The 26,941-nt window shown below is 39.1% G+C and overlaps 1 protein-coding gene across 4 annotated transcripts in view; it reads right to left on the reverse strand.

Annotated features, from left to right (window-relative positions):
• POU6F2 (POU class 6 homeobox 2) overlaps positions 1–26,941 on the reverse strand; it is a 316,623-nt gene that overhangs the window by 254,287 nt on the left and 35,395 nt on the right. For 3 of the 4 annotated variants that reach the window (XM_030009371.1, XM_030009370.1, XM_030009373.1), the window contains exon 2: positions 1,677–1,848. In XM_030009371.1, coding sequence (XP_029865231.1) covers positions 1,677–1,842 — 166 coding nt within the window. In that variant the 5' untranslated portion in view covers positions 1,843–1,848. Of the gene's footprint in view, positions 1–1,676; positions 1,849–2,559; positions 2,644–26,941 lie in introns of those variants that run through there. The other variant, XM_030009372.1, reaches the window with a different exon arrangement.

Consider the following 26,941-nt stretch of genomic DNA (forward strand, 5'->3'; position numbering starts at 1 on the left):
CACTGTAGAGCATCCAAATGACAATGGCTAAAAAAATATCCTGGCTTTTATTACAAGACTTTCCTGATCTAAAAACAAACAAACAGACATTTCACTACACTCAAATGAAAAGTCCATTTTTTGTTTTGTATATGCATTGCTTTATTTAATAGATGCACCCTAAACATTTGTGCAAATAAAATACATAAAACACAGCTGAAGATATTTATACTACTCTAGACAACTAATAGCCCTCTGAATTTTAGACATTACAATTCTTTCCTGGATGAAATGAACTAAAACAATTATTATATGCTTTTTGAACATTCAAACTGCTAATGGAAATCATGCTTTCCATGGAAACAAAGATTACTAAGAGGGTGCTTAAAAATGGATGTGATATTCAGTATTGGTCATTACTGTAATCCAGAAATTAAATTTTAGGATTTTTAAATTATTATTATTTTCCCATATCTGTAGTGAAGTTATTTAGTAAAACATTTTGTCCTATATCTTTTAGTAAGGGGTAAGGAACATTTTAAAAGAAAATTGCATGTATTCTTTTGTTTAAAAAAATCTTGCAGCTCTTACTGTAGCTGGAATACTGAAATCTGAACACTGCTACAGATTTCCTTACAGATTATGAAATCAAAACTTGAATCTTAGAAAATGGGCTCTCACCCTCTCTCCCTTAAACTGCATTCTCTTTAACAAGATCATCTTCCCTTCAACTTCCACCTATAGGATCATGTAAAATAAGGAAATGTTCCATTTCTATTAAGGTTTGTCTCAAGTCACAAATGAAAATAATTAAAAGCAACTCCTTCAGGAGAGCAATCCCTCTAAACCCAAAATGTCACTATGTACCATACAGTGCTGCTCCAGCTCAGACATCTATCAACATCTATCACTCAAGCACGCGCCTCAACAACTCTGCTCCCTTTTCTGATTAGAGATCAGAGTTGCTTGAGTTGGCTTACAGGGTGTCATCCGTTTGAATGACAGATGTCTGTGTTGGAGTGCCATTCTTGCTGCTTTTGTTTTGATTGTGAAAGGTTACACTTATCTGGAACAATTTAGACTATTTAAAAATAAATAAAAATTCAAAAGGTAATTTCTATTTGCACAGGCTTTGGAAGAAATATTTAATTTCTAATTTAAATTCTAAAAATATTAGCTCCATGTGCAGTACCCTTGGTAGCCTTTGTTTACTCAGTACAGAGTGTTTTCTATGGGAATGTTTCAGCTCTCTTCAGCCAGCTTTATCTTTACCATATAAAATTATAACTTTTCAGTTTAATCCAGCCTTAGAAAAAGACGGTAGCATACGAGACACATCAGCACCTAATGAAATAAAATGTTAACGAACTACTCCAAGAAAATGATCCCCCCTTCTATTTTTCACATTAGAGACCATGGATCAAAAGAAAACATAAAATGTCTGCAACTTGCATAAAATAAGTTCATTGTTGACAAAAGTTTTCAGGACTGACGCTGTCATTCTGGTAACCAGTTGCAATGGGAGCAGAGGGCTGTATGTCTGCATGCTCCAAGCTACTCCTCCGTTCTTACAAGAAAATTGAGCGAACCAAAAAAAAAAAAAAAAAAAAACCAAAACAAAAAAAAAAAAAAACGGGGGGAGATTGCTCTTCCGGACAACATGGTAGCAGTGAAATGAAATACCTAGACAGACTTACCGAAGAGCTTGCTGGGAGTGTCCTCGCTGTCATTTGATTCCACAGGCACAAGCAGGGGCTCATTCAGCTCGTTGTCTGAAGTAGCTGCCTTGTCCTCACCTCTCAACTCTGCATTCATTTCACTCCGCAGTGACAGCAAGGGCTTACTGACTTGTCCAGCTATCATTGGATCCTAGGATGGGGGGGGGGGGGGGGGGGGGGAAGAAAAAAAAAGAGTGAGGGGAAAAAAAAAGTGGCAGCTTTGGTGTGCGTCTACTCTCTTTTCCACTCCCTCTCTCTCACACACACACATACACACACACTCTCTCTCCCTCTCTTATCTCTGGCTGCTCCTGCTGTTATTGCTGGCTGCAGTCAAGTGAAGAGCTATTACAGATCCAATGAGTTTTCCATTACTCCCCACCCTATTAAAGCTCAACTAGCATGTGAGAGATTCAGGATGCTTTGGAGAAAAACTTCTATGAAAGCAACATAACCAACACAGCTTTAATTGTGGGATGTGCTTTTTTATGTGTGTATGTTTTCACACCTCACCCTGTCCTTAACGTAGTAAGGAAAGAAATTCCTGTATGCTCCAACGCCACAGAAGAGGAGCGCCCTGTGAACGCTCCATAGTGATTTAAAGAGGCATCCTCAGCTATACAACATTAACAAAATCAAATACACAGTTTCTAGCATTCCAGCATTTCTATGAAAATACACAGCAGCAAATAGCCATTTCATTACATACGTTCAACAGACATACAAATTTCTTCTAACTATTCCTGTCTTTGGAATACTATGCTCCAAAAGTCCATAAACACAGACAAACACACATTTTTCTTTTGAAAATAAAAACCACAGAAACCATTTTTTAAAAGATAAAATTAGGGAAGATACTTACACATACAGTTTGCAATTATTCTTGTGTTTGCGACATTATATCCCCCATAAAACGTTACACACACATATATATATAAATTTTTTCTTGATGAGTTGGATCTGTTTTATCTTCTGCTCATTGAGGACACTTGGGGGTCAGGCATTATTTCCAAGCACATTCTATTATTCCGTTTGCAAACTAATAGGCACAATATCATGACAGCACAGAAACCAGAGGGAAAAAAAAAAAACTAAAAAGGAAAGGAACAAGTGACCTCGTTGCGCTCTCTGGCAGCTATTTATTGCAAAGTTCATGCCTAAATGGTTCTTATGCAGAGAACAGGTGACCAGCGAGCAAGTAGGTTGGTTAGCATGTTCCCTCTGTCCCATCCTCACATTGGTCGATGTTTGCCTATGGGTTTTTTAATGTATTCATGTCTGAAAAGTGAATTTGATATGACACATGATAATCTATGAAAATGTTAATCAATACAAATAGTTTAAGCTGTCATCAAATGCACTTCTTTAGTCAATACTCATATCGCTGAAAACAATGTCACTGTCACCAGGGCTTAATTTGCACAGCACTTAAATATTGGACTCTGTGCATCAATGCACTCCTCTTCAAATACTGTAGGTAAACACATTTTCTCCCTATTTAAGGCTGAAGCACTCAGCACACATTTAGCTGAGCCGAATCCTCCCTTTTGAATACCTTGATAGGTCCACTGGAGGGCAAAATTAATACTTAATTGAATCTCACAGTCATCAAAATAATCAATACTTTTTTATTATTTATTCTTTACAGTCTGTTGACTGTTTCAAACCTCTGAGGGAATGGTGGAAAGGATTCATGGCTTTGAAACACTGTCATTTAACAAGGTAATTTTCAGTGGGGCATTAGGGGTTGTGAAACATACAATAAAACAAAAATGGTGGCTTATAATAGGAAGAAAGAAAAGAATTATATTTCTGCCATCTAACAAAACAGGATAAATAAAAAAGCAAGTGCAAGAGTGAGAAAGGAGGGGGGAGAGGGAGAGAAAGACTGGCTTTTGAAGGGTTTTATCATATCAAGAGCAGAGCTGAGCTTTCATAATGCTGACATTTCTCATCCTGACAATCCTAAACAAGTGGAAAGGATGAGATCGCAGATATCATCTTTCATCACATTCCCCAGCTTAAGAACCAACATGACAGCTTCTCTCCCCTTTACACTGTTAATTACTAAATAAAATACTGCTCTCTGTCAGCATTAGATTATTGCAGATAGCAACCACAAACATTACTCCATTGTTTTGTTTTGCCCCCTTTTTTTTGTTAAACCAGTGATACCTACCTTGAACTCTTCAGAAAATAAATTAGGCTTGTGTCTACATATTGTAAATATATGAAACATAATCAATTTAATCAATGTGGTCAATCCATGTTATTGTCAGGCTAAATTGCTGGTGATTTATTAACATTTCATTTACTGTATTTATTAGCCAGCAACAATCTGAACATTTCTTAGATGTTTCTAGGGAAGAAACAGAAGTTAACAGATTTCTTTTACAGATGTTGTAAAAAAAAAAAACCAAAACAACTCTGACTTGTTTTGCCTCATATTCATGTTGCATTATGGACAGTCATTTACTGAGGCAAAAATTTTGTTTGCTTTCATACACTAAATAATGTATTTTAGCAGATTTTGCAGCTAAAGGTCACTGTGAACACAAACAGCATTGTTTGAAAGTCTGGGTTGCTGCCCCCAGTTTCAGCTGTTCAAAATTAACATCAAGAGTGTTTCCGTAACTGATGTGAATCAGGACAAAATTTGACCCTTTTCATCAAAGTATTTTGGGGAGGGAACTAATCCTGTCCACAGAGCTACACTGCTAATCGGTGGACTAACAGCAATTTAATGGAGGATGCTGAATCAGTAGGATTCTAGATTAAAGTCTCAGCTGCCAAATTTTTAAGTTGAATATATGAAAAATGGGAGGAAGAATAATGTAGGAAACATGACAGCACTGGGAGAAACCCCAGCCCTTAGATGTCAGTGAATTCCCAGCAACTTCAACAGGGCCAGGATTTCACCTGTTACATACATCAATAATTTGGCCTCATCTGGAGTACTTTGTTCATTTCTGGTTAGCCCATCTAAGATACATGAGAAAGAGATACGCAGTAAGAATGATAAAGAGATTGAAAGGATTGGGAATGTTTACGGAAAAAAAGTGAATACAAACGAGCATGATCAAAATATGCAAAACAATAAATGGCAGGGAGAAAACGCAGATCAGGAGCTATTTGCCCTACCTCACACCTAAGGAGAAAAGAGGCCTCCACTGAAACGGAAAAGTCATAAACCTAATAATAATAAAACTTCCAAACAGTAAGCGGTGAAAACCTGTGGAACTCCTTGCTACAAGGTATCACTGAGACCTGCACCACAATAGGCATCAACATGGTCGCATGGCTGGGCAGACTCCTAGCAGTGAACTTAAAACAGCTTTGCAAACACAGAGCCAAGGACTATAAAAACTGAAATAACAAACTGCTGCCCCCACCCTCCAGATAGTACCAGAACCTGTAGTTAACCCCCAGGGTAGCTTTTTCTGTCAGGTGGTGAATGAATGACAACTTTCTCTATAAGCAGATGGATTAGGTACTGTCTGAAATTCTAGTCTACATGAAGACTAAATAAATCACTTAAATGATGGGTTGAGGGAAGGTTTGTTTCCTTCAAAAACATACTTTTAAAAAATGGGCATTTTTAAACTTCAGGTTGTCTCCAGGCCTTCAATTGCTTTCTGTACTTAAGAATGTGTCTCTTCTGCGGTGGATTATGCATGATTAAAAACTATTATTTTTTACAAAAAGGGTAATAAATTCTAATTCCAGTGCACAGCAGGTGGCCTAGTCCACTAAATCCCTTGGGGATCAGAGGGGTTATTCCTATATTTCCCAATGGCTTCCATACAAAAAACTCTAGAGCAGTTGCTATACCAGCTGCAGGCCCAGCAGCCTTCTCCTGATCCTCTGCCCACCTACAAAGCCCAGCCCAGAGAGGACCGACCCATGGCATTGGAGGGGACACGTTGAGGCAAGGAGTTGCGTGCACATCTTTGGCAGATAGTCCCATCAGGATCTGTTCTTCTCCCTGCCCTGGATGTCTGTGGGGTTGACGCTCAGCATTTGCTTTTTGGAAGGTGGTAAAGGTCAGGTTACACTTTGCAGTGTAACACAGAATGTTCCATTGACTGACGACCACACAAAAGTTTTAGCTTTTCATACACAAAATTGAAAAGTCTAAGAATGCATAAAAAACAGCAAGATTAACTTTGTAAAAAGGGTTTATATGCTTTAAGAGGCAAGGGTACATAAAAGGGATATAATACTTCAGAATTTCAGATGGCATAACCACAAGAGCAAAGTTCTTGTTATGTGAGAACTAAGGAATTACAATCCCCTTACTCAAAATATACTTGTATATACTACACATGTAGTGACAACTTTTACACACATCTCTTGCAGATACTCATAACTTGTCATCTATTTCTTGTCCAGCTAGCACTAGTATTTCCAGACTTGCCTGTTTTCTATGAGATTTCGCTGACAGTTTTATGCAGTGAGCGGTCCTCCCTGCTGTGTGTCTCCCTTAAGGGTGGCTTATACCTCCTGTAATTCAGCTGCAATACCTGCTACACCTCTGTTCAGCTCTACCACCCTCCCAACGACTTAAACAAGCTGTTGGGCTTAATTCCACAGTAAAAATAATGTGCAAATGCAAATTACAGTTCTAGCTACACACCCTCCTTCAAAAGTCAAAATCTTTACCTTCTTATTTGCAGCACTGTACAAAATACAAGAGAACATTTATCACTGTGTTAAAAGCTTTGCCTCTACACTTAAAGGGTAAAGGTACAGTTTCTAAGCAAAACTATTTAGTAATCAAAGACAGCTTTTAAAGGAAACTATATGGTTTTCGTGTGAAACATGCCTTAGGCAGAAGTCTAAAAATGGGAGAACAAACTACTTTTATCCTTAAAGTAGGACTTGGGTGATGATAGGGCTTTATAAAGGCTTCATGCACTGGTTTATCCACTGGTCTAAATTTTGTACTTAGTGCACCATAAACCTTTGTTTTGCTTTTTATTTTGCCCTTAGTTTGAAATTACTTTGCACAGACTTTATATCTCTGGCTTAGGACTACTTGAAATTAATTTTCTGATTTTTTCCAAAATATGAAATAAATCCTGCCCCCCTCTAGGATTCTGGCCTTGCACAGACTTCTGTTTGGGACATACACAGTTCATATGTTAGAGCAAACACTCCTATTACACTATCAATAAACATAAAATTTATATGATTCATACATTATTCTAATGACTATACCAAAAAAGTACTCACATTGCAGCTTTTTAAAATTTTTAATCAAGACAGAGCACCATCATAAGCTTGGATAAAGCTATTTCTAAAATGTAACTTAGCTTATAGTTTTTGAGTGAGGAATACATTAGAAAGACTCTTTGGGGGGAAAGGATTTGTGGGTGTTGGTCTCTTCTGTCAGGTGGCTGGAGATAGGACGAGAGGAAATGGCCTCAAGTTGAGGGAAGGGAGATTTAGGTTAGACATTAGGAAAATTTTTTTTACTGAGAGGGTTGTCAAACATTGGAATAGGCTGCCCAGGGAAGTGGTTGAGTCACCATCCCTGGAGGTATTCAAAAAGCGAGTGGACGGGGTACTTCAGGACATGGTTTAGTGGGCATTGTTGATGGTTGGACTCGATGATCTTGAAGGTCTTTTCCAACCTAAATGATTCTGTGATTCTATGATTCTATGATTGGAATTATTTTGTGTCAAGTACCAGTGAAATTTAGGATTAAGTTCCTCTTAGGAACTACTCCTTCTTCCTTCATCTTATTGCTTTTAGAGGTATGCAATTTTTTTCCATAAAAAATTATTTCTCATAGACAACCTTCTTTGGATTCTTTCTTCTTTAAACATTGTTTTATCTGCTGTCACTAATGTGCTGATATTTCCATCCCAATCTATCCATAGTCTGGTTTATGCAAGCTACTTTGAAACAACCTTTTGTTCCCTGCTAGCCTCTGACCATTGCTACCTGCTGGCTGTCACTTCCCCAGAAAAAGTTAGAGAAAAATCTTCTCATTTTCTTCACAGCCACCTGTACCACCATCCTTAGATGGATGTTTCTAAAAGCAAAACAAACAAGACTGCTGATATATGATCACTGATCTCCCTTCACTACTTTGATCTTGTACTTCTATTTGCTGCATTAGATATTTACCTATATTACCTATATTACTCATATTTAGCTTACTAAAATCTTCAGTATTGCCTCTCCTTCCTCTTACAGCAAAAAGCTGATATATCCCCAGCATTTCTCACTCAATATGAATATTATCACCCAAAACAGTCTCCATTTTTCTTCAGCTAGAATGGTATTCTTCTCCCTTTTCTCTATATTAGTGTGTCTTTGGACATTGTATTTTTCTCCAGTGATACTCATGTTCATATCTAGTGTCCAGGTTGCAGTTAAAAAGGAGCATTTTCTAGGTAAAAATAACATAGCTAACTAACCACTGCCTAATTATACTCATGTTATTAATAGTACTGAAGTTTAATTCACAATTTAATTTGGAAAGTTAGTGAGATTATCACTGCCCATGGTGCTTTCTTTCATGTAAAGATTCCTCTCAGGTTAGGCAGTAATGCTAGAATGGTCTCCATTTATTTACTTAAACTTAAGTCCTCTGGAAATTGAAATCGTTAGTACTGGCTAATATAACATAGCTTCTGACAGAAAAAGGGTTTTTCAAGAAAGTCATGGAGGTTTTTAATTGTAGCTTTAGGGATCTTAAAGTTGAACAAAAGTTTTTTTAAAAAACTTTTATGTGGCCACGTGTTTTGAATTGCTGTGTCTTGAGACTGAGATACTACAATGTGTTTTCAAACCATAAAAAAAAACCCTCACTAAAAATATTTTTCACCCCTACTGAACTGTTTTCCCTAAGGAAAATGTTTCACATATTTCTTATACCTATTGAGAGCAAGCTGAAAGGTTCACAAGAGAAGCCCTAGTCAATTTGCTAGTCAGGTTGCTCTGCAACATGCTGACTAGAGGCTGCATGATAGGAATATGCACACAACAGCTGCACAGTAGTAAATGACTAGGTCATAATTTATTTTATAATCAGCTTGGGTTTATTGCTCTAGATGAACCCCAGCAGTCACGCTGCATGCTTCAAACAGGAAAGAAAGGCAAAGGATGTTGGTTTCACCATAGAAAAAGTGAGGAAAAACTATATCTTTGTAGGAGACTGCTGCATCTTTGGTCCAGAAAAGCCTTTTCTGGAACTGACTGGGAAAGAAAGGCTCGCATGTAGGAATCCAGACTTTGTGTTTTTCCTGACCCACATGACACCTAGGAATCACTAATACCAGGGTACACACAGCATAGAAGCTTTCCTCTAAACATTGCTTTCAGCTCTTGGAGTTGACCTTAATGCTTCTGATCCAATTATTAATCTGATTTAAGAAGCATTCTGCTCTTCTTGTTGCAAACCATTTCATCTTTAGAGTTTTCTACCACATACAGCATGAAGCTATATAAAACTTTCCTCTATTAACTAGGGTAACAAGAATTGTAATTTTGGCCTTGGCCTGATCATAATGATTCCCCATTTAAATGACATTCTGGCTTACTGGAAAGGAGGTTGTTCATCCATGGACACGTAGCAGAAGTTTGTGTGCCTAAAAAGGTTGAGAGCTGTTCTGGGAAGCTACCATACTCCTTAAAACACATGAGAGATAATAGTGCACAGCCACCAGGAGAAGTAACAAGTCTTGAGAGTGGAGAGAAAAAGAGCCTTCTAGTTAAAGATTCTTGCAGCCACACAAAAGCCAACCCCATTTTTGTCAAACCAGAAGATCAGGCCCTACAGATCATGACAGGACAAAGGCAGAACAGGCAGAAACATTTTTGACTGGGGCCAACATGGTGGAATAAGCCTTCAAGAGACTTACCCACTCATTTCATAGAATCATTTAGGTTGGAAAAGACCTTTAAGATCATCAAATCAAGACAGTTCCTACTCTTCTGCCATCTCGTCTCCCAAAAGGAGATGATGTAGGAAAGCAATTAAATCTGAAATTAGAAGATGGTTCCTATCAGGAGTAAGACTTTGACGCATTTTCTTCATAGGAGTAGTGGATGATTCCCACTGCTCTGTACGTTTTATTCTGCAGGGAGCCATATTAAACATAAGAAACCATCCAGAAAATTATAAGCCTGTAAGAATAACTAGGATTTTCTAAAACTTGTATACTGTGGAGCCAACTTACAAGCAGACTTGAAAAAATTTCCATTATGTAGAGGAAGACATTGTTTTCCATAAAAAAAGAAAACAAAAACATTTCTATAAAGGTATTCATCACTCTCAGGGAAAAAAAATACCATTCTACCCTAATGTAATAAACACATATTGTAGCTGTCTAAAGGATCTTTGCTATCAAAACAAAACCTTGTCATTCACCCTGAAAATTATTTTACAGTGGGTTGTTTCAGTTTCCACAATGACCACCTAAAGGAGACATGATCTTGTTTACTAAATCATTGCACTGTCTTCACAAGTGCTCTTTCACGAGCCTTCCGGTTCCATAACTTGCCCTTTTTTTTTTTTTTTTTAAATATTTGCTCAATTTCTATTTTGAAGGGGCCTTAAGCACAAGTCTTCTCTTTTCAGACGGTCTTGCTACATATGTTAAAAGATCCTTTTAAAACCTCCAGCATTCCCTTATCAACATAATCCTTCTGCTCTCCATGAGGAAGAACAGGCCATAAATGGCCTCTTTGGAACTAAGAAATGCATCAAGATACTCCATGGAATACTCTGAGTTAGTCTTTCCTAGGTGAAAGATTGCTCTTCAGCATTTAAACCACAAAGCATTCAAATGATATTAATTTGGCCTAATCAGAATTTAAATATGGTATTTTATACAGTTTCTCTATATTTTCGTTTGTCAGGCTTTGTCTACCATGCACGCACCAGAAATGACTTTGGGCAAAAAAATGTCAAAGCCAGAATTCAGTTTAAATTGCTTTCTTTCAGAAATCTGCACATCCAGAACCACCCCAAAAATGAACTTACAATAACTTTTGAATGTTGATCATGTATGAAAGAGAAACTTGATTAGGCAGCATAGAAGGGACTCACAGCAATTCCAAGAGACTCTCTTCTTCTCTTAGTTAAACAAAAACATGATTTTACATCCCATATCAGGATTTGTAGTTGTAAAACAAAGAAACCAGTAACTTGAATTTTTGAAAAACAGAGCATGGGTTAAACAGTAACCTAGCTCAGCAGTTAATTCAATTACTTGCATTTGGTCTACGAAAACCCAAATTAAGATCTGTCTGTAGCCAGCCACGGACTTGGCCATATTGGGAAAGTCACTTTCTGTTTCGGGGTGGGTCTTCCCTGGCTCTCACTGGAAATTCCAAAGACACAGAAAGTAACACCTTCAAAAGAAAATTTGTTGAAACAGGGACATACCAGTTTTAGTGCAATGAAGCAACCTTTTATAGTGAAAACTTTTTTTACTGAAGATTTTTAAAGTAGTTCTAATCTAATTCCCGTTTCATCCAACTCTTGGTTTGAATGCCACTTTTAAAAACAGTTACAATCTATAATACAATACACAGTCACAACCCAGATCAGTTTGGAAATTGGGTATATATTTTTTGTGAACCTTTCAAAATCTTTTATAAATAAGGGTAAAATACTTAAACAAAAAACTCACCAGGCAAGTCAGGATTTCACCAGAATATCACAGTCAAAAATTGCTGGAAATTCTTCATTTCAATATCAAATTGTTCTTTGTCAGCTTGAAAAAAGTGAGGTGGTCTGTCTTGAATTCTTCTTCCTAAACAAGGCTGAAGGCTTCCAAAATCTGAATCCAAACTTAGGACAGCTCAGCCTTGATTTTATTACGTGGTTAACAAGGTGGTCAGCTCTTATGGGTGCTCTTCATGGTGCTTGTCTTAATACAGCATACTTGAATTCTAGTGACAAGTATGGGAAATTACTTCTCTCATGGCATTCCTACTTATACCATACCTTCTAGGGCTGGACCCTCAGACTTCCTTACCTACTCTATACATAGAACAAAATAGCAATAAAGCCCATTGTATTGGGTTTGTGTGGCAAGGTTTTGGTAGTGGGGGAGGGGCTGCAGGGGTGGCTCCTGTGAGAAGCTGCTAGAAGCTTCCCCAGCTCCAAGTCAGACCCACCTCTGGCCAAGGCCAAGCCCATCAGCAACAGTGCTAGCACCTCTGGGATAACATATTTAAGAAGGGGAACCTGCAGTGGGGGAGGAGATTGGAATGTAAGAGAAACCCCTGTGCAGACAGCAAGGTCAGTGAAGAAGGAGGGGAGGAGGTGCACCGGAGGAGGAGATGCCCCTGCAGCCCCTGGTGAGACAGCAGGCCGTCCCCCCCCAGCCCATGGAGGGGAGCGGGGGAGCAGATGCCCACCTGCAGCCCAGGGAGGACCCCATGCCGGAGCAGGGGGATGCCCCCCAAGATGGCCGTGACTCCATGGGAGAGCTCACACTGGAGCAGTCTGTGACTGAAGAACTGCAGCCTGTGGGAAGGACTCATGGTGAAGTTTGTGGAGGACTGTCTCCCATGGGAGGGACCCCATGCTGGAGCAGGGGACGAGTGAGGAGTCCTGCCCCTGAGGAGGAAGGAGCAGCAGAGACAACGTGTGATGAACTGACCCCCAACCCCCATTCCCCGTCCCCCTGCGCTGCCGCAGGGGAGGAGGTAGAGAAAACTGGGAGTGGAGTTGAGCCTGGTAAGGAGGGAGGGGTGGGAGGAAAGTGCTTTAAGATTTGGGTTTACTTATGAGTATCCTGTTTTGATTTGATTGGTAACAAATTAAATTGATTTTGTATTTTTTTCCCCAAGTCGAGTCTGTTTTTTGCCCATGACCATAAGTGGTGAGAGATCCCTCCCTGTCCACGTCTCAACCCACGAGCTTTTTATTATATTTTTCTCCTCCTCATCCCACAGGAGGGGAAGAGTGAACAAGTGGCCGCATGGTGCTTTGTTGCTGGCTGGGCTTAAACCATGACACCCATCTATTGAAGAAACCGAAAGCTTCACCTGAACTGAGCCTCACAAGCTAAAATATTCTTCTTTTCCAGATACTAGAAGATGCACTGCCATAAAACATGCAGCTCCAGGTTAAGAGCAAGAATCCCAAATAGTTTTCCTATGGTTCTCCTATGTTGAGCTCATCTGACAGCAAAACCTGCTGTTATAACTGCTAAACATACTTAATAATGCCACTGCAGATCAATAATGTTATGCTTTTTATGTTTTCCAAGCCTTTCCCATTGATAAATGAGTGCAATTTTTTTTTAATCATTACAGAGGATCTTCAGGGTTACTTTTCTTCATACCAGGTCTTCATCAACACCTGGGTACCACGTCTTTCTTTTCACATTGTAGATCACAACGTATTAATTTCTAATTAAATATATTCCAAATTCAACATGCCTTAAACTATCACACAGCTTCACCCTTCTAATGAAATTTGCATAAGGATGAGGTTTTCTTTAAGGACTTGAAGCCCAAAGCATGCTTCACCTTTCTGTCAATGGCCTTAATCTGCTGGAAGCTGCAGATACACTTACAAACTCACAATGTTTCATTCATTATGCTAGGGTAGGGTATGTCACACACCACACACAGTAACAGTAGTATGTGTTGGACATATAAGATGATCACCTCAATTCAGAGCAGTGTAACAGCAGCTTTTCTGTTTAATGCCTTACAATAGGAAAACAGCATAACACTTACTGATCATTTTAGCAGCAATTACAGTAACTGGATTATTAATAAACAATGAAGCAAGCATTTGTCACATCTGCTAATATTTTCCCACATAGACAATTCTATTCTTTATTAGGTACTGTTAGGTTTAGGTTTGTGTTTTGGCTTGGGGTTCGGGGGGTTTTGGTTTTGTTTTTTTTTAACAAAGTTGCCATGCAATGATTTGCCACTGGGTTCCTATTGTTTCTTAAGGAAACTCCTTCTAAACAAACAATATTTTAAGGCAGAAAACCTGATCAGAGACTAAAACAAAACATGCAACTACAGCAACACTTTCTTGCTTGCACCTGTTATTTTCAAACTGGCCAAGATCACTGGGCTGCTCAGTTTCACCCTTAAAGAGTAACTATCACTGTGCTCCTTAGAGAGCAGTCACAAGTGTCCTTGATTCCCTTCACTTCGAGCAGAAAAATCTTTCCAAAGATCTTGCTATTGTTTATCACATAGATATATAATGTAATGTGCATATACATATAACGTGTGTGTATATTACACACATAAAAAAGTTTTTAGCAGTCCTGATTCTTTTCCCAATGAAGCTGTTTGGATTGCTGCCATCTACTTCAACTGGGACAAACACATACTCAATTCCCTGCATGAAAAATCACCGAGATCTATGCAAGGGCCCTGATCTTCTTGTCTACTGATATCGATAACAAAACTTCAATAGGTACCCCTAAATGTAGTTCAGATGTTTCAAAAAAGTGTAGGTCAACATATACAATCTCATAACATTATTGGTCTCAAATTGTTTGTCAACTTGCTACAAACTTAATGTTATTCTTAAATTTCAAATGATTAATATAATTTAGAGATGGCATAATTTGCAGATTTTTTTGCAGTATATAGGATTACACAAGGTATGCACAACACATGCACAAGTATGCATACCATTACAAAAATCTGTTTGGAAACACTAGCATACCAAAAATGAATATAAAAATAGCCACTAATAACTTCAGTGACAAAAAATTTACAAAAATAAAGCAATAAAATGCAGAATATAAGAGTTTTGATCACAGCCTCACATTATTTGTTCATTATAAGTTATTTTCATGCATCTTTCTAAATGGAAGTTCATTTTGTGTGTTTGGCATATATATATATTAAAAAAGCATCTCTGCTTTTTCCTGTTAAGAAAAAGCTAATTCCTACATCTATATTTATCATTAGTTTTCTGAACATAGAAGCTACATGTATTTAGTTTGTATATGCACAGGCAAAGAGCTACTTGGGTTTCCTCCATCAAGCTTGAGTATACCAGTACAGCTGTGAGAGCACACCAGTATTCAAACCATCTTCGCCCTTGTAATTAGTCCTCTTTTAATGAAAAATAGCCATTTCTTTGTCGGAGAGGAAGTTTGCCACCAGGTGGCTGGAATACGAGGGCTGGCACCTCGGAGGCTCAGTTTTGCCACTGAACCTCTGTGAATTGCTGGCCAAGTCACCTAATCTCTATAGCCTGTTTAACCAATTTGCAAAAGAGAGAGCAGGGCAAAGGTATCTATTTTGACTTCCAAGCATTCCTACGCAAAGTAATCTACCCTATCCCCACAGAGCCTCTGCTGAACTCCTTCTTGATCTGATGCTTTTCTAGAGTTTAATAATATCTAACTTAAGGTTTCATAAAAACCTATTTTCCTCAAACAATAATTAACAAATTTTAATGATACGTACTGCTAGGACACTTTCCACTGTATTTAAGTGGCCCATTCTTAATTTTATCCCATTACTTCCATTTATTCCTTTTGTTAACCTACTCCTTTGACCATTTGCCTGCTTCTGATATCCACAGATACCCATTCATGTGCTGAGCAAATAATCAAGGTATGCATACTTAACCAATTTAATCCTTACATCAACAGAAATCCACCTCTCCCATTTCTTAACCTGGTGGCACTTCTGATCCATTTCACTGGTCTTAAAAAAAACAGAGTAGGATGGATCAAGCAGCATAAAAAGAACATAGAGCTGCTGCAGGTCTTGGTTTTGCCTAGGAAACCCAACACTGGGGCAACTTCAAAGGGTCTTCTAGGAGCAAAAGATGCTTTTTCATTGCTCTCTTGCTACTCACTAGCACAATGTGTGCCCTCCATCCTCCCAGCCTGAAGATCTCAAGAAGAATTAGGAAAGCAGATCTTCATTACAGAGAATGAAGACAGGAAAGTAAAGCCCTGTAAAACAGGAGTGGAGCAGAGTTCATCTCTGCTGCTATCAGGCCCTATCTTTGTTCCTTTTCCTCTGTAGTTGGAGCTAGCACTGCTCTTTCCTCAGTAAAATTCCCTTTCCAAGCAGTTATTAATGTGACATTCAAAACAACTCTCCTTAAAACCTGAGTAGGTGGTTCTTAGTCCTTAACTTACTGAGATTTTCTTCCAGCACATTTATTCCTGGTTTAAGTTGTTACAGCAGTTGCTCTCTCCTGAAGATTTGCACTGTTGTGGTGAGTTGACCCTGGCCAGCAGCCAAGCACCCACACAGCTGCTCACTCGCTCCCCTCTCCCACAGGATGGGGAGAAAACAGGAGGAAGGAGAGAAGACTTGTGGATCAATATAATGACAGTTTGCTAGGGGAAGCGTAAGATGCATGTGCAAGCAAAACAAAATAAGGAATTTTTTCCACTACTTCCCATTGGCAGGCAGATGTCCAGCCAATTGCAGGGCAGCAGGGCCTCAGTATGTGTAACAGCTACATGGGAAGACAAACACCATAACCACAAACATCCCCGTTTCCTCTTTCTTTCCCCCAGCTTTTAATGCTGAACACTACACCATACGATATGGAATATCCCTTTGGTCAGTTGGGGTCAGCTGTCCCAGCTGCATCCTCTCCCAACTTCTTGCCCACCTCTAGCACAGACACTGTGCAAGCACTGCTCTGTGACAGCCAAAACACTGGTGCGTTATCAGAACAGTTTTAGTCACAAATCCGACACACAGCACCATACAGGCTGCTATAAAGGAAGTTACCTCCAGCCAGCCAGTCCCAGTACAACGATTCAGACCTACAATTTAGGAAAATGAGTGGAGCACCCACGTCTGTGACATTCCTTGAGCTCCCTTTTCGCACATCCAGGTAGCTCTGCTCAGCTCTTAGGCCTGACAGTCCCAGCTCGTGTCCTTCCTCTGGAGCCAAACACAGGCTCCTTTCTATCACCTGACTCCAGCCTAATAGACTAGCCTGAAGAATGCTGAACAGAAATCTTGGCATAATGAAAGTATAAGCAAAGAGACTTAGGCAAACACCAAATAAGTAAAATTGGCTATATTTGGGGTGAGTAAAACCAGTGACTTAAACCACCCCCTTTTTTGCTTGTTTGCATTTAGACCAAATTCTTATTCAAAGATTTAAATCAACTTTCTCATTTACTTTTACCCACATTTACTGCATCTATTTATTTCCTGGGTTATTTAAGTACTTCTCAGCACTATAGTATCTGAATGCTTAATCGCATCCTTTGATCTGTGTGTTTCCACACAGGCTGGAGTTTCCTCAGAATTCGTATGAATATTAAAATATTCTCTTTGGCCATAAAATCAAGTTGGTGGGCAATTACTTCAATGTGACACCTTATATAAGCTTACCATCATGCCTTCACTTTAAACATTGTAAGTCAATGAAATTATATTGTAGCCATTGACAACACATACAATTTTGCCTGTTTGATATCCCATTACTGCAATAGCAGCCACAATGGTTTTGGAAAAAGCTCTTTTTCCATAAGAACGTGCTACCATTTTTGTGCTCAGAAGTAGGGCGTATTCATAGGGAGCACAATAACACCAATTAAGTGACTATCACAAAGTATTTGCTTGTTTCCAAGAGAATGTAAAGTAATACATCCACATGCCTATATATAGAATTATTAGTAAAAGATGACCTAACAGCTCCTACACAGAATCAAATCACTCGCACAAACAATTATTTCACCTGTGCAGTCAAAATAGCAAAAACATTAAATATTCTCAGACTAGATACTTAGCTAGGACATGGGACCAGTTGTGTTGCACCAGGATATGCACCCTGATCTTTCCTATGAAGTATACAAAACTCTAGTGGAAAAGAGGAACTGTAACCTCTACATAAGTAATACTATTTGTACAGTTCTACTAGCAGTTCCCAAACTTCCCTCTTCTGTTTGTCATCTTCAAATCCTAACATACACAACCAAATTTCTGTTGGGCTTAAAACTACCTCTTCATGTAAGAAGCCTAGAAACTCACAAGCCTTGAAGTCTGAAGGAAATACACTTCAAGATGGAAAAAAAAAAAAAAAGGAAAAAACAGTAATGCCAGTTTTAGAGGACTATGAGGATTAAGCACAGAATATCACTTTCATTATATTCTAAGGCCAAGTGTTGTATGGAACAGAATAAAAGAAGGAGAAAATCTAAATCCACAATGATCAAAAAAAGCTGGACTGCTTTTTGGTTTTCTAGGATCATATATTAAATGCGAAGAAAAATTGAATTCTGTTCCATGTATCAGATAAAGAAAAGCTACTGAGGAGCTATGCTATAGCCCACTTTGATTAATCAGCAACTCACCAGGGATTGGGGTGCATTAACATGAATTACATGCTTAAGTAGCAACTCCCTGGACTTTATCACATCAAAATCTGCCTTAGCTAGTAGTTTAAAGCCATCATGATCTTGGAAGTCTCACATGGCCACATGCACAATCCTTTACTCAGAGAACTGTTCTCAACTTTACATCACTCCCCAACCTGATTCCAGCAGAGAAATGGAGAACAAGTAGTAATAGGAGGAGAAGGAGAGATGATCTAACAGTACAAACAGTTGATCAAATTACGGGGATTGTTTTCTGAAAAAGACTTCTAGCTGCAGACTTCCACTATCTTTTATTCTGGTTTTACAGACATCAGGAAAGAAGAAAGAGTGAATGAATGCACACTTATGACGAGAAATTGTAAAATGAAAGTTCTTTAATTTCCAACTCTCTCCCTCTGTGATGGGTTGACCCTGGCTGGTTGCCAGGTGACCACCAAAGCCGTTCTATCACTCCCCCTCCTCAGCTGGACAGGGGAGAGAAAATATAACAAAGAGCTTGTGGGTTGAGATAAGGACAGGAGAGAGATCACTCACCAATTACCACCACGGGCAAAACAGACTCAACTTGGGGAAAATTAACTCACTTTATTACAAATCAACCAGAGCAGGGTAATGAGAAATAAAACCAAATCTCAGAACACCTTCCCTCCACCCCTCCCTTCTTCCCGGGCACAACTTCACTCCCGGCTTCTCTACCAACCCCCCCAGCGGCACAGGGGGATGGGGAATGGGGTTTACGGTCGGTTCATCACATGTTATTTTCTACCACTTCATCCTCCTCAGGGGGAGGACTCATCACACTCTTCCCCTGCTCCAGCGTGGGGTCCCACCCACGGGAGACAGTCCTCCACGAACTTCTCCAACGTGGGTCCTTCCCACGGGCTGCAGTTCTTCACAAACTGCTCCAGCATGGGTCCTTTCCATGGTGTGCAGTCCTTCAGGAGCACACTGCTCCAGCGTGGGTCCCCCATGGGGTCACAAGTCCTGCCAGAAAACCTGCTCCATGGGCTCCTCTCTCCACAGATCCTCAGGTCCTGCCAGGAGCCTGCTCCAGCGCAGGCTTCCCACGGGGTCACAGCCTCCTTCGGGAACCCACCTGCTCCGGCGTGGGGTCCTCCACAGGCTGCAGGTGGATATCTGCTCCACCATGGACCTCCATGGACTGCAGGGGGACAGCCTGCCTCACTATGGTCTTCACCACGGGCTGCAGGGGAATCTCTGCTCCGGCGCCTGGAGCATCTCCTCCCCCTCCTTCTTCACTGACCTTGGTGTCCACAGGGTTGTTTCTCTTACATGTTCTCACTCCTCTCTCCGGCTGCCATTTTCTCCCTGTCCCAACTTTTTTCCTTCTTAAAAATGTTATCACGGAGGCGTTACCACTATCGCTGATTGGCTTGGCCTTGGCCGGCGGTGGGTCCGTCTTAGAGCCGGCTGGTATTGGCTCTCTCTCGAACACAGGGGAAGCTTCCAGCAGCTTCTTACAGAATCCACCCCTGTAACCCCCCCTGCTACCAAAACCTTGCCACACAAAGCCAATACACCCTCACAACAACTAACACAGGTAAGGTAATGCTTTCAAAAGCACCTACACACACAGTTCCTAGGATATTAAAGTGATTTTGGAAGACGACAAAGAAGATGCATGACACTGAGAAGTGACAACACAAATGAACACTTACACTGGGCTTCAAGCCCCAGTTTTTAGGGGTCTCATCATGTTACCCCACTGTGCAGTCAATCCATCTATAGGATTTCTTTCTCCTAGATGACCTAGTGTCTGTACACATCTTTAAGGGTCTTTGACAAAAAGCACTACAAGAAGCCCAACCAGATATGTTAAATTTATTGTGACAGAGGAACTGAACTGCTGTGATGAAAACAAAGCCATGTTTACGCTGTGGTTAAATTATGGCTTTAAGATATGATAGTCATTTATCTATATCTGAAGGGTATAAACTGGTCCTTCAAGCATGTAACCCTGCACTAAGTATACATACTGGAATCAATGGGACCACTTACATGATTGGATTTTGTCAGACTGGAGCGCAGCAGTGAGGGCAAATTGCTCAAAGGTAACCACAGAGCTAAGTAGGAGGAAAAGGATGAAAATTACATCAAAACACATATAATGTGCATTATGAGTGGGGGGAAAAAAAAAAAAAAAAGAAAAGCGAGTGCTTAGACTACAACCTTCTCCTGAAAAGACAATTAGAAAAAGCTCTTCTGTTTGTGATATTTGAAGTTCTGCTGGACAGAGAAATGCATAACACAGGAGCGCACACTCATGCACAGTTATGGTGTCTTCTAAGCTGTATCACCATAGGCCTTTCACCTCGAACTTGCTGCAAGTCAAAGAAATACTTTTTGCACTATTATCCAGTGAAAAATTTTAAAACACTGCACTAACAATGAAAGTAAAAGTGAGAGAACACACAGTTTTGTGTTTATTTTCTCTCCAAAAGTCTTTCCCAAGTTTTCTGGGTTTCCCTCTAAATGCTCTCTGTAGACTCAGCCTAGGATCGCTATCAAAGTGGGTTCCCTCCTGCCCTGCACACCATATTAACATCATTAATAAGTTATGACCTCGGTAACACCTATTCTAATCCTATTGGCTTCACTAGGGTTCTGCAAGTGTAACTTAGCACTTCATTTAAGGCAATGAGATCGCAAAGGCAGTCTAGAAAGTGGAGCACAGTTTATAACATTGCTGATGACGATACACAGCAGAGTCCCTTTTAGTCTCCCAGTTGGTTACAGATACAGAAGTAGAAAAATCTGACTTTGCTTAGTATGCCTGCTCCACATACATGTTTGTTTACACTGATATGATACTTTTAACATAGAACTTTAATGTGCATAGATATTATTTAGAAAACAAACTCATTTTAACTATGAGCATGACAATTATACAATTTCACAGCAAAGTCCTATTTTTGGCTCCCTGTACTGCTTCAAATCCCATTGCTTCGGCTTGCAACATTTATTTGCAAGAAAAAAATGCCAGACACATTCTGAAGATCAAAGAGAAAAACTTACACTAAACTTGGAGAAGATTTGTCAGACAATTCCTGTTTGCAACTTACAGGGGCAGGGGGGCAAAGTATATGCTCTGAAATTTTTCACTTATGACTAATGTGCCTCCGGTTTCCCCGTAGCTCAAGAAAACTTATTACCCACCCTGAATATCTTTATATAATGTGAAAATATTTAAAATGTTAGAGCTTAAGTCTGCTGAAAGAAATAAGCTGTGAGTATATCACATTATAACTGAGTATACCTAGTCTGTGTGAGAGAAGTTCCTACTTTCTCAACAATTTTTGGAGAGCATTCAGATCAGGTACTGTACTAACACCCAATTAAAAAAAAAGAAGCCTCTCAAAATGCTGAACAGCTGTAACTGATGACTCAGACAAAGGGACACAAAACCTTGAAAACAATGCAGCTGAAAAGGAATTTTTCTGTACATCTTCATCCGTGCATGGAGGCTCCAGCCTTGAGGCTTCACTTCTTGTGTCAGATTTTGAAAGCTCAAGGTAAAGGCAAACCATACTAAGGGTGTGAGTGAAGACTAGACAAATTTACCAGATATGTTCTTCCTAAGAGAAATCTGGAGGAGCTCCAACTTGTTCACAGTGACCGTACTGCCATCCAGAGGTAGGCTGCAGCTCAAGAGCAAGCAAAGTTGTCTTGAATTGGCAGGAACCAAAGACGTCCCTTCAGCCCACATGGCAGACTCCAGTTTCCAGAGAACCATACAACTGATGGGGCACTTCAGTTCTGCGAGGTTTATCTACTGTTCATGCCATTGCCAAGCATGGATCTGTTGCAGAATAGCCTTTTATAAAAATGTTCAGGACAGCCTGGTATTTATTTTTGGACAGTAACCTGAAGAGACATGGAGGTCTTACTGAGTCTAACCAAGAGATCTGGTTGATGGAGAACTCCCTAGGAAATAGTACTAGCATTCATACATTTCCCTTCCAGGCTTCTGTGGTGAACATTTCAGTTTATAAAGGGAAGGCAAAAGGTGGAGGACAGACTCCCTTTCTTTTTTATTCATTCAACAAGTAGAAGGAACTCGGAGATAAAATGTGAGAGATCATTTTGACCATAAGAGGAGGTAGGAATAAGGCAGGATAAGGAAAGTGAGCTGCTTATCAGTTGGTGGCTATGATCCAAAACCTGACCTGTAAAATACATTCTGTGGCTGCAGCTGGCACCACTAAGCGAGGGGTGGCTAGGTACCTTATTTATCTAAATGAATACAAGTGCATTCTTACCTCTTGACCTACACTGAGAATAAACTGTCATTGCAATAAACACTTAGTGTTGAAATATGCAGTAACGTACCTTACAGTTTAATATTAGAGATCAAAAAATACAAAGTTCTTTAAGTATTTTCCTACCTTCTTGATATAGAATTTTGCATGCTTGGAATTCTTAAAACTGAAACATTGATTTTTGGTTTAATTTAAAAGGTAAAAGGGGAAGAAGATTTGTCTGATGCAACAAATAGCACAAGTCACAAAAGACATTCCCATTCCATGCAGTGCATTAAGTTGTAATCATCTTACTCTGTAGAATGGAGGCTTGACATAAGATATCTATACTACTACCGATAGTTTATAGATTCTTAGCATAAGAGGTATATCAAATTGCTTGGATAGATATAGCAAAGGGCATTGAATTAATAACTTGGAATCCAAACATGATTACACACATATACAATTACATCCTTTCCTTGGAGAGAAATCTTTTGTCTCCATGCTATCCACAGCCAATGCCACTGAAGACTCTGGAAAGATGGAGAAAGAACTCACTCTGGATGAGGACAATCAATCAAAATCTTCTCTGGAACTAGAACTGCTGTTATAACAGATCAATAAATGCTACCTGTTGATCTACAACAGTAGAAGCATGAAGGTGTCTACTCAAAATGATACATAGATATGTATTAACCACTGCATGTATGTGTTTATTTAAATATTAATTCTAAATAAACTTTAGAAGTTTGTTTTTCTTAATGCATGCACATATATAAGCTGACATTGACCAAGACTCTCTTACTGCTCTATCAGCCCAAAATTCTGCAAGAGGAAGAAACAGAGAAGTCAAATATTAATGGAAACTGGTATTTTCCTTGCAATAGCCTCAATAAATATGTCGGTCAGGGAAAAAAAATAGGTCAAAAATAGAAAGCTTGTATCTCCAATACCAAAGAAAAGGATGTTTGTGTCAAATCTATTGGAGAAATTGCCATGAATGGTTCATCTGTGTGAAAATATGATCCCTGTAATGCTGCTAACATCAGCGAGACCTAGGATGATATGTTGAATAAGAGCTGGTTGCAGAAGTTAAAAATGTCCATGGGAAGCTTTAATTTACATGTCTGTTTTCCCAATATTTTAAAATTGGTAGGAGAGGAAAGTGCAAAAAAATTGCTTTTCAGGGTGGTTCATTAATTAGTATAAAAAGGAAAGTGTATTAAGTGTGACTATTAAGGTGAAGTCCTTATAAACAACATTCAACATTTTCCCAGTGTGCAAAATTTTTCATTTGAACTCATCTGTTTCCTCAGTTTTGGATCATTTGTACTTCTTTTCCCTGTGGCCCATACACTCCTGCTGCTGTATACGTAGTTCATCTTCCACCTTTTCCTAAAACACTCAGAAAGATAAAGTACAATGAAATATACTGTACCTTTAAACCAGAGAATCAGAAAAACACCTTTTTATTAGCTTCATATGCAAGGTCTACTCAGGGAAGTGTGCACTAATTCAGCACCTAATTCTGCAGCAATCCTCTCGCAGAAACCCAGTTGCCTCTGCTCCAGATTCTGCAAGCAGATATTTCACCATAAATCTCAGAAAACTTTTTCATGAGTGGAAACTTGGGAACTTGACCCTCTTGGGGTTGGCTGTAACAACTAGCAGATCTCTCTGGGGAGGCCAAAAGAGGCTGCATATGCTTAACTCAAAGAAAGTACCTTAAAGGGCAGCAGTCATTGCATCTACTGCAAAATATAATTTAACTCTCAGCGACTCTTCAGTGAGAATCATGCCAGGCCTGCTGTTCCCAAAAGACAGACACCTCTATATTGGCTAAAAAAAAGGTAGTTGTGCTACAAATTGACAACAATTGAATTTGTATGTGCCATGGTTTATCACCTTTCTATGTTTGCAGCCAAAGAAAAGAAAGAAATACTGATAACCAAGGTGTGTCCAGAGAAAAGTGTTACAGATATTGCAGTATTTTCTTTCCCCACCTTTTCTGTATCACCTTCTGATTTATTTTAGGTTACACAGAGAATCTGGTGGCTCATTGTGCTCTCCTTTGAGTTTTATATAATCTACCTGCAATTGCTTATTCTTTCCATTATCTGCCAGAGACCTGTTTTACAATGGAATGTGGTTACTGTAATGGGCTTTTATTGCCAATATCTTCATATACAAAATTCAACAAATACATTTCCTTCTATGCTTTATCAAAAAGACTTAGCTGGAAAAATGTTTAACACATCCTAAGAATGCAACACTAAGGACCATTAAGAGAGGATGTTGAGGTGGAGGATGTTTTTCTTTTTTCTTTTTAATGAGAATAATATAAACTGAAGTGTTCTTACTCAGGGCATACATGAAAACACAAATAAATCATTTCAGGTGAGCATAAATTCTGCTTGAATTGTAAATGACCCTGCTAACAGAAATTAGATTGAGGCAGAAGCTTAAGTTCTCTTCTGTACACCTACTCTTCTTTGGGGCATTTCTCAGATTCTGGCAAACAAATTTAGACTTGAGCTGTAGAAAACCTATGATTTCTAATACTCTTCTCACAAATCTTCAATTACTGTATTTTTAAGATGTTTAAATTAAAGACTATCAGGGCCTTGGCTTGTGCCTTTGTTTTGGGATTGTTTTGTACCTGTGTTGAGGGAATAATTTAATTGTATTTGCTGTCATCAAAAAGGCCATTTTTATTAATAGATTGAAAAATACAGGGGGCTGGGCTTGCTGCTTCCCCTTTTCCTCCCTCATAGCCTCTAGTGGACATTTGCTTATGTAGTGATGTAGGATAAACAGTCCTTCAGATTGAATACTTAAATTTGTGAAATGGAAGCTCAGAAAATGCAGGATGCATCTACTGAAAGAGGGCTCTTGGAGGGGAAGGTGTCAGTTGTTTTCTTTTTACTTCTTAAAAACAACCAATCAGATCATTTAAATCCCACATTTAAGTGGCTTTCTCATTCACAAAGTACAGTCCAATAGCTGACTTGCTTTGAAATTGAAAATGGTGTCAGGACCTATGTCTGTTAGGGCAGTGTAAATTTGGAACAACTCCATCGACTGCAAAGCAGTTGAAATCATATATATCACTGATTAGAAATTGGCCTATAACATGCTTTAATTTCTTAACCATTTCACAACAGAGATAAATCTCCTCCGTATCAGTCAATTATTTGCTGTTGCCAGTGTTACGGCTATGCCAGACCCACTGATCACATTCTTCCTGATTGCTTCCCTCATCCCAGAGAGATAACTGTACACAATAAAGGCAAAACAACAGATGATCTTTCAGCTGCCTGAAAACTTTAAGGAGAAAATTATCAAAGCAATTCTGTCCCAAGTATGCACTTGCTACTCAAAAGAATGAAGCTTCTTCACCAAAGGCATGTAAGAATGTTTTAATCTGTGGAAATGTGAATAATTTCGAAAGAAATTAAGGAACTGGTTATAACGAGTATAGAGGACTAAGAAATTAATAGTAGAAAGTATATTTTATAGAACTGCTAAATCCCACATGATTTTTAGCCAAACGATTCAGTAATTCTCTAACCATATTTTAAGGGCTATCTAAATGCCAGGCAATTACAACTCTACAGAAACAGAATAAAAACTCAGTGTAATTAACATTCAAAGTAGCTGCTAATTTGTCCATTTATTTGCAGCTCATGCAACTTCATAATAAGAGTTTGCCAGACTAACCTGTTTAGATGTACACTCCTTGTGCCAGCAGAGTTATTAAAACAAACAATACATTTACAGTGCATCTTTCTCTCAATCTGCTAAAGCTGAGCAAAACCACATTTGAAGCTCCGAGGCTCGCACCCAGCAGTGTCCACTTTAAATAGAAAAATCTCATTGATTGCATGAAACTCAGGTCTCATTTTTGTCCATCGATTCCCCTGGTGACCTTCTGCAGCATCAAAGCCCAGAGCGAACCCAATCTGACCCCGACTTTATGTGCATTATTATATTGAGAGACAGGAGCTACTTACAGTCCATGCCATTGTCTCCGTAGATATGTAATAAAGTATTCTAGAACTGCTCCTGCAGAGAACACTTCATGCACTCGGCATTTCCTTTTCTCTGTCTCTCTCTCTCTCTCTCTCTCCCCTCCAATCTTAAAATTCTTCTTTTCGCTGTGCCGAATGCTTTTTTTTTTTTTCCCCCTACAGTGGACAGCTCAAATGAGCAACTTCAGACTTTGACTAATACTCACATAACTCTCAGTAAACAACATCCTTCACGCAGATCTATAACTAATAATAATGCTCTTTATTAAGCTCTCCTGTGAAACAATATGTCTAATAAAAGCTGCTCTCCATGCTGTTTTAATTATAATAAATCACCTTCATTATGATGCATACTTCAATATAACATGCCTAATGCTTAGCTACCTAGGATACTACAATAATGAGGACAGAGAGTAGACACATCTTGAAGAAAGTTATTTACACACACTGAAAAATTCTACAGTACCCTACTGCTTTGCAACATGAATTTCAACAACTTTTATCTTACCTTGCTGTTTGTAACATCACAGCTGAGAAGAACCACCCGCCCCCCAAAAAAATGCTGTTTACACAAATAACAGGACCCTGAATACATCCACTAGCATGGAAAAATAAGTCCTTGCAGTGCAAT

This window comes from Aquila chrysaetos, chromosome 3 (assembly GCF_900496995.4).
Source record: "Aquila chrysaetos chrysaetos chromosome 3, bAquChr1.4, whole genome shotgun sequence".
Taxonomy (NCBI): Eukaryota; Metazoa; Chordata; class Aves; order Accipitriformes; family Accipitridae; genus Aquila; species Aquila chrysaetos.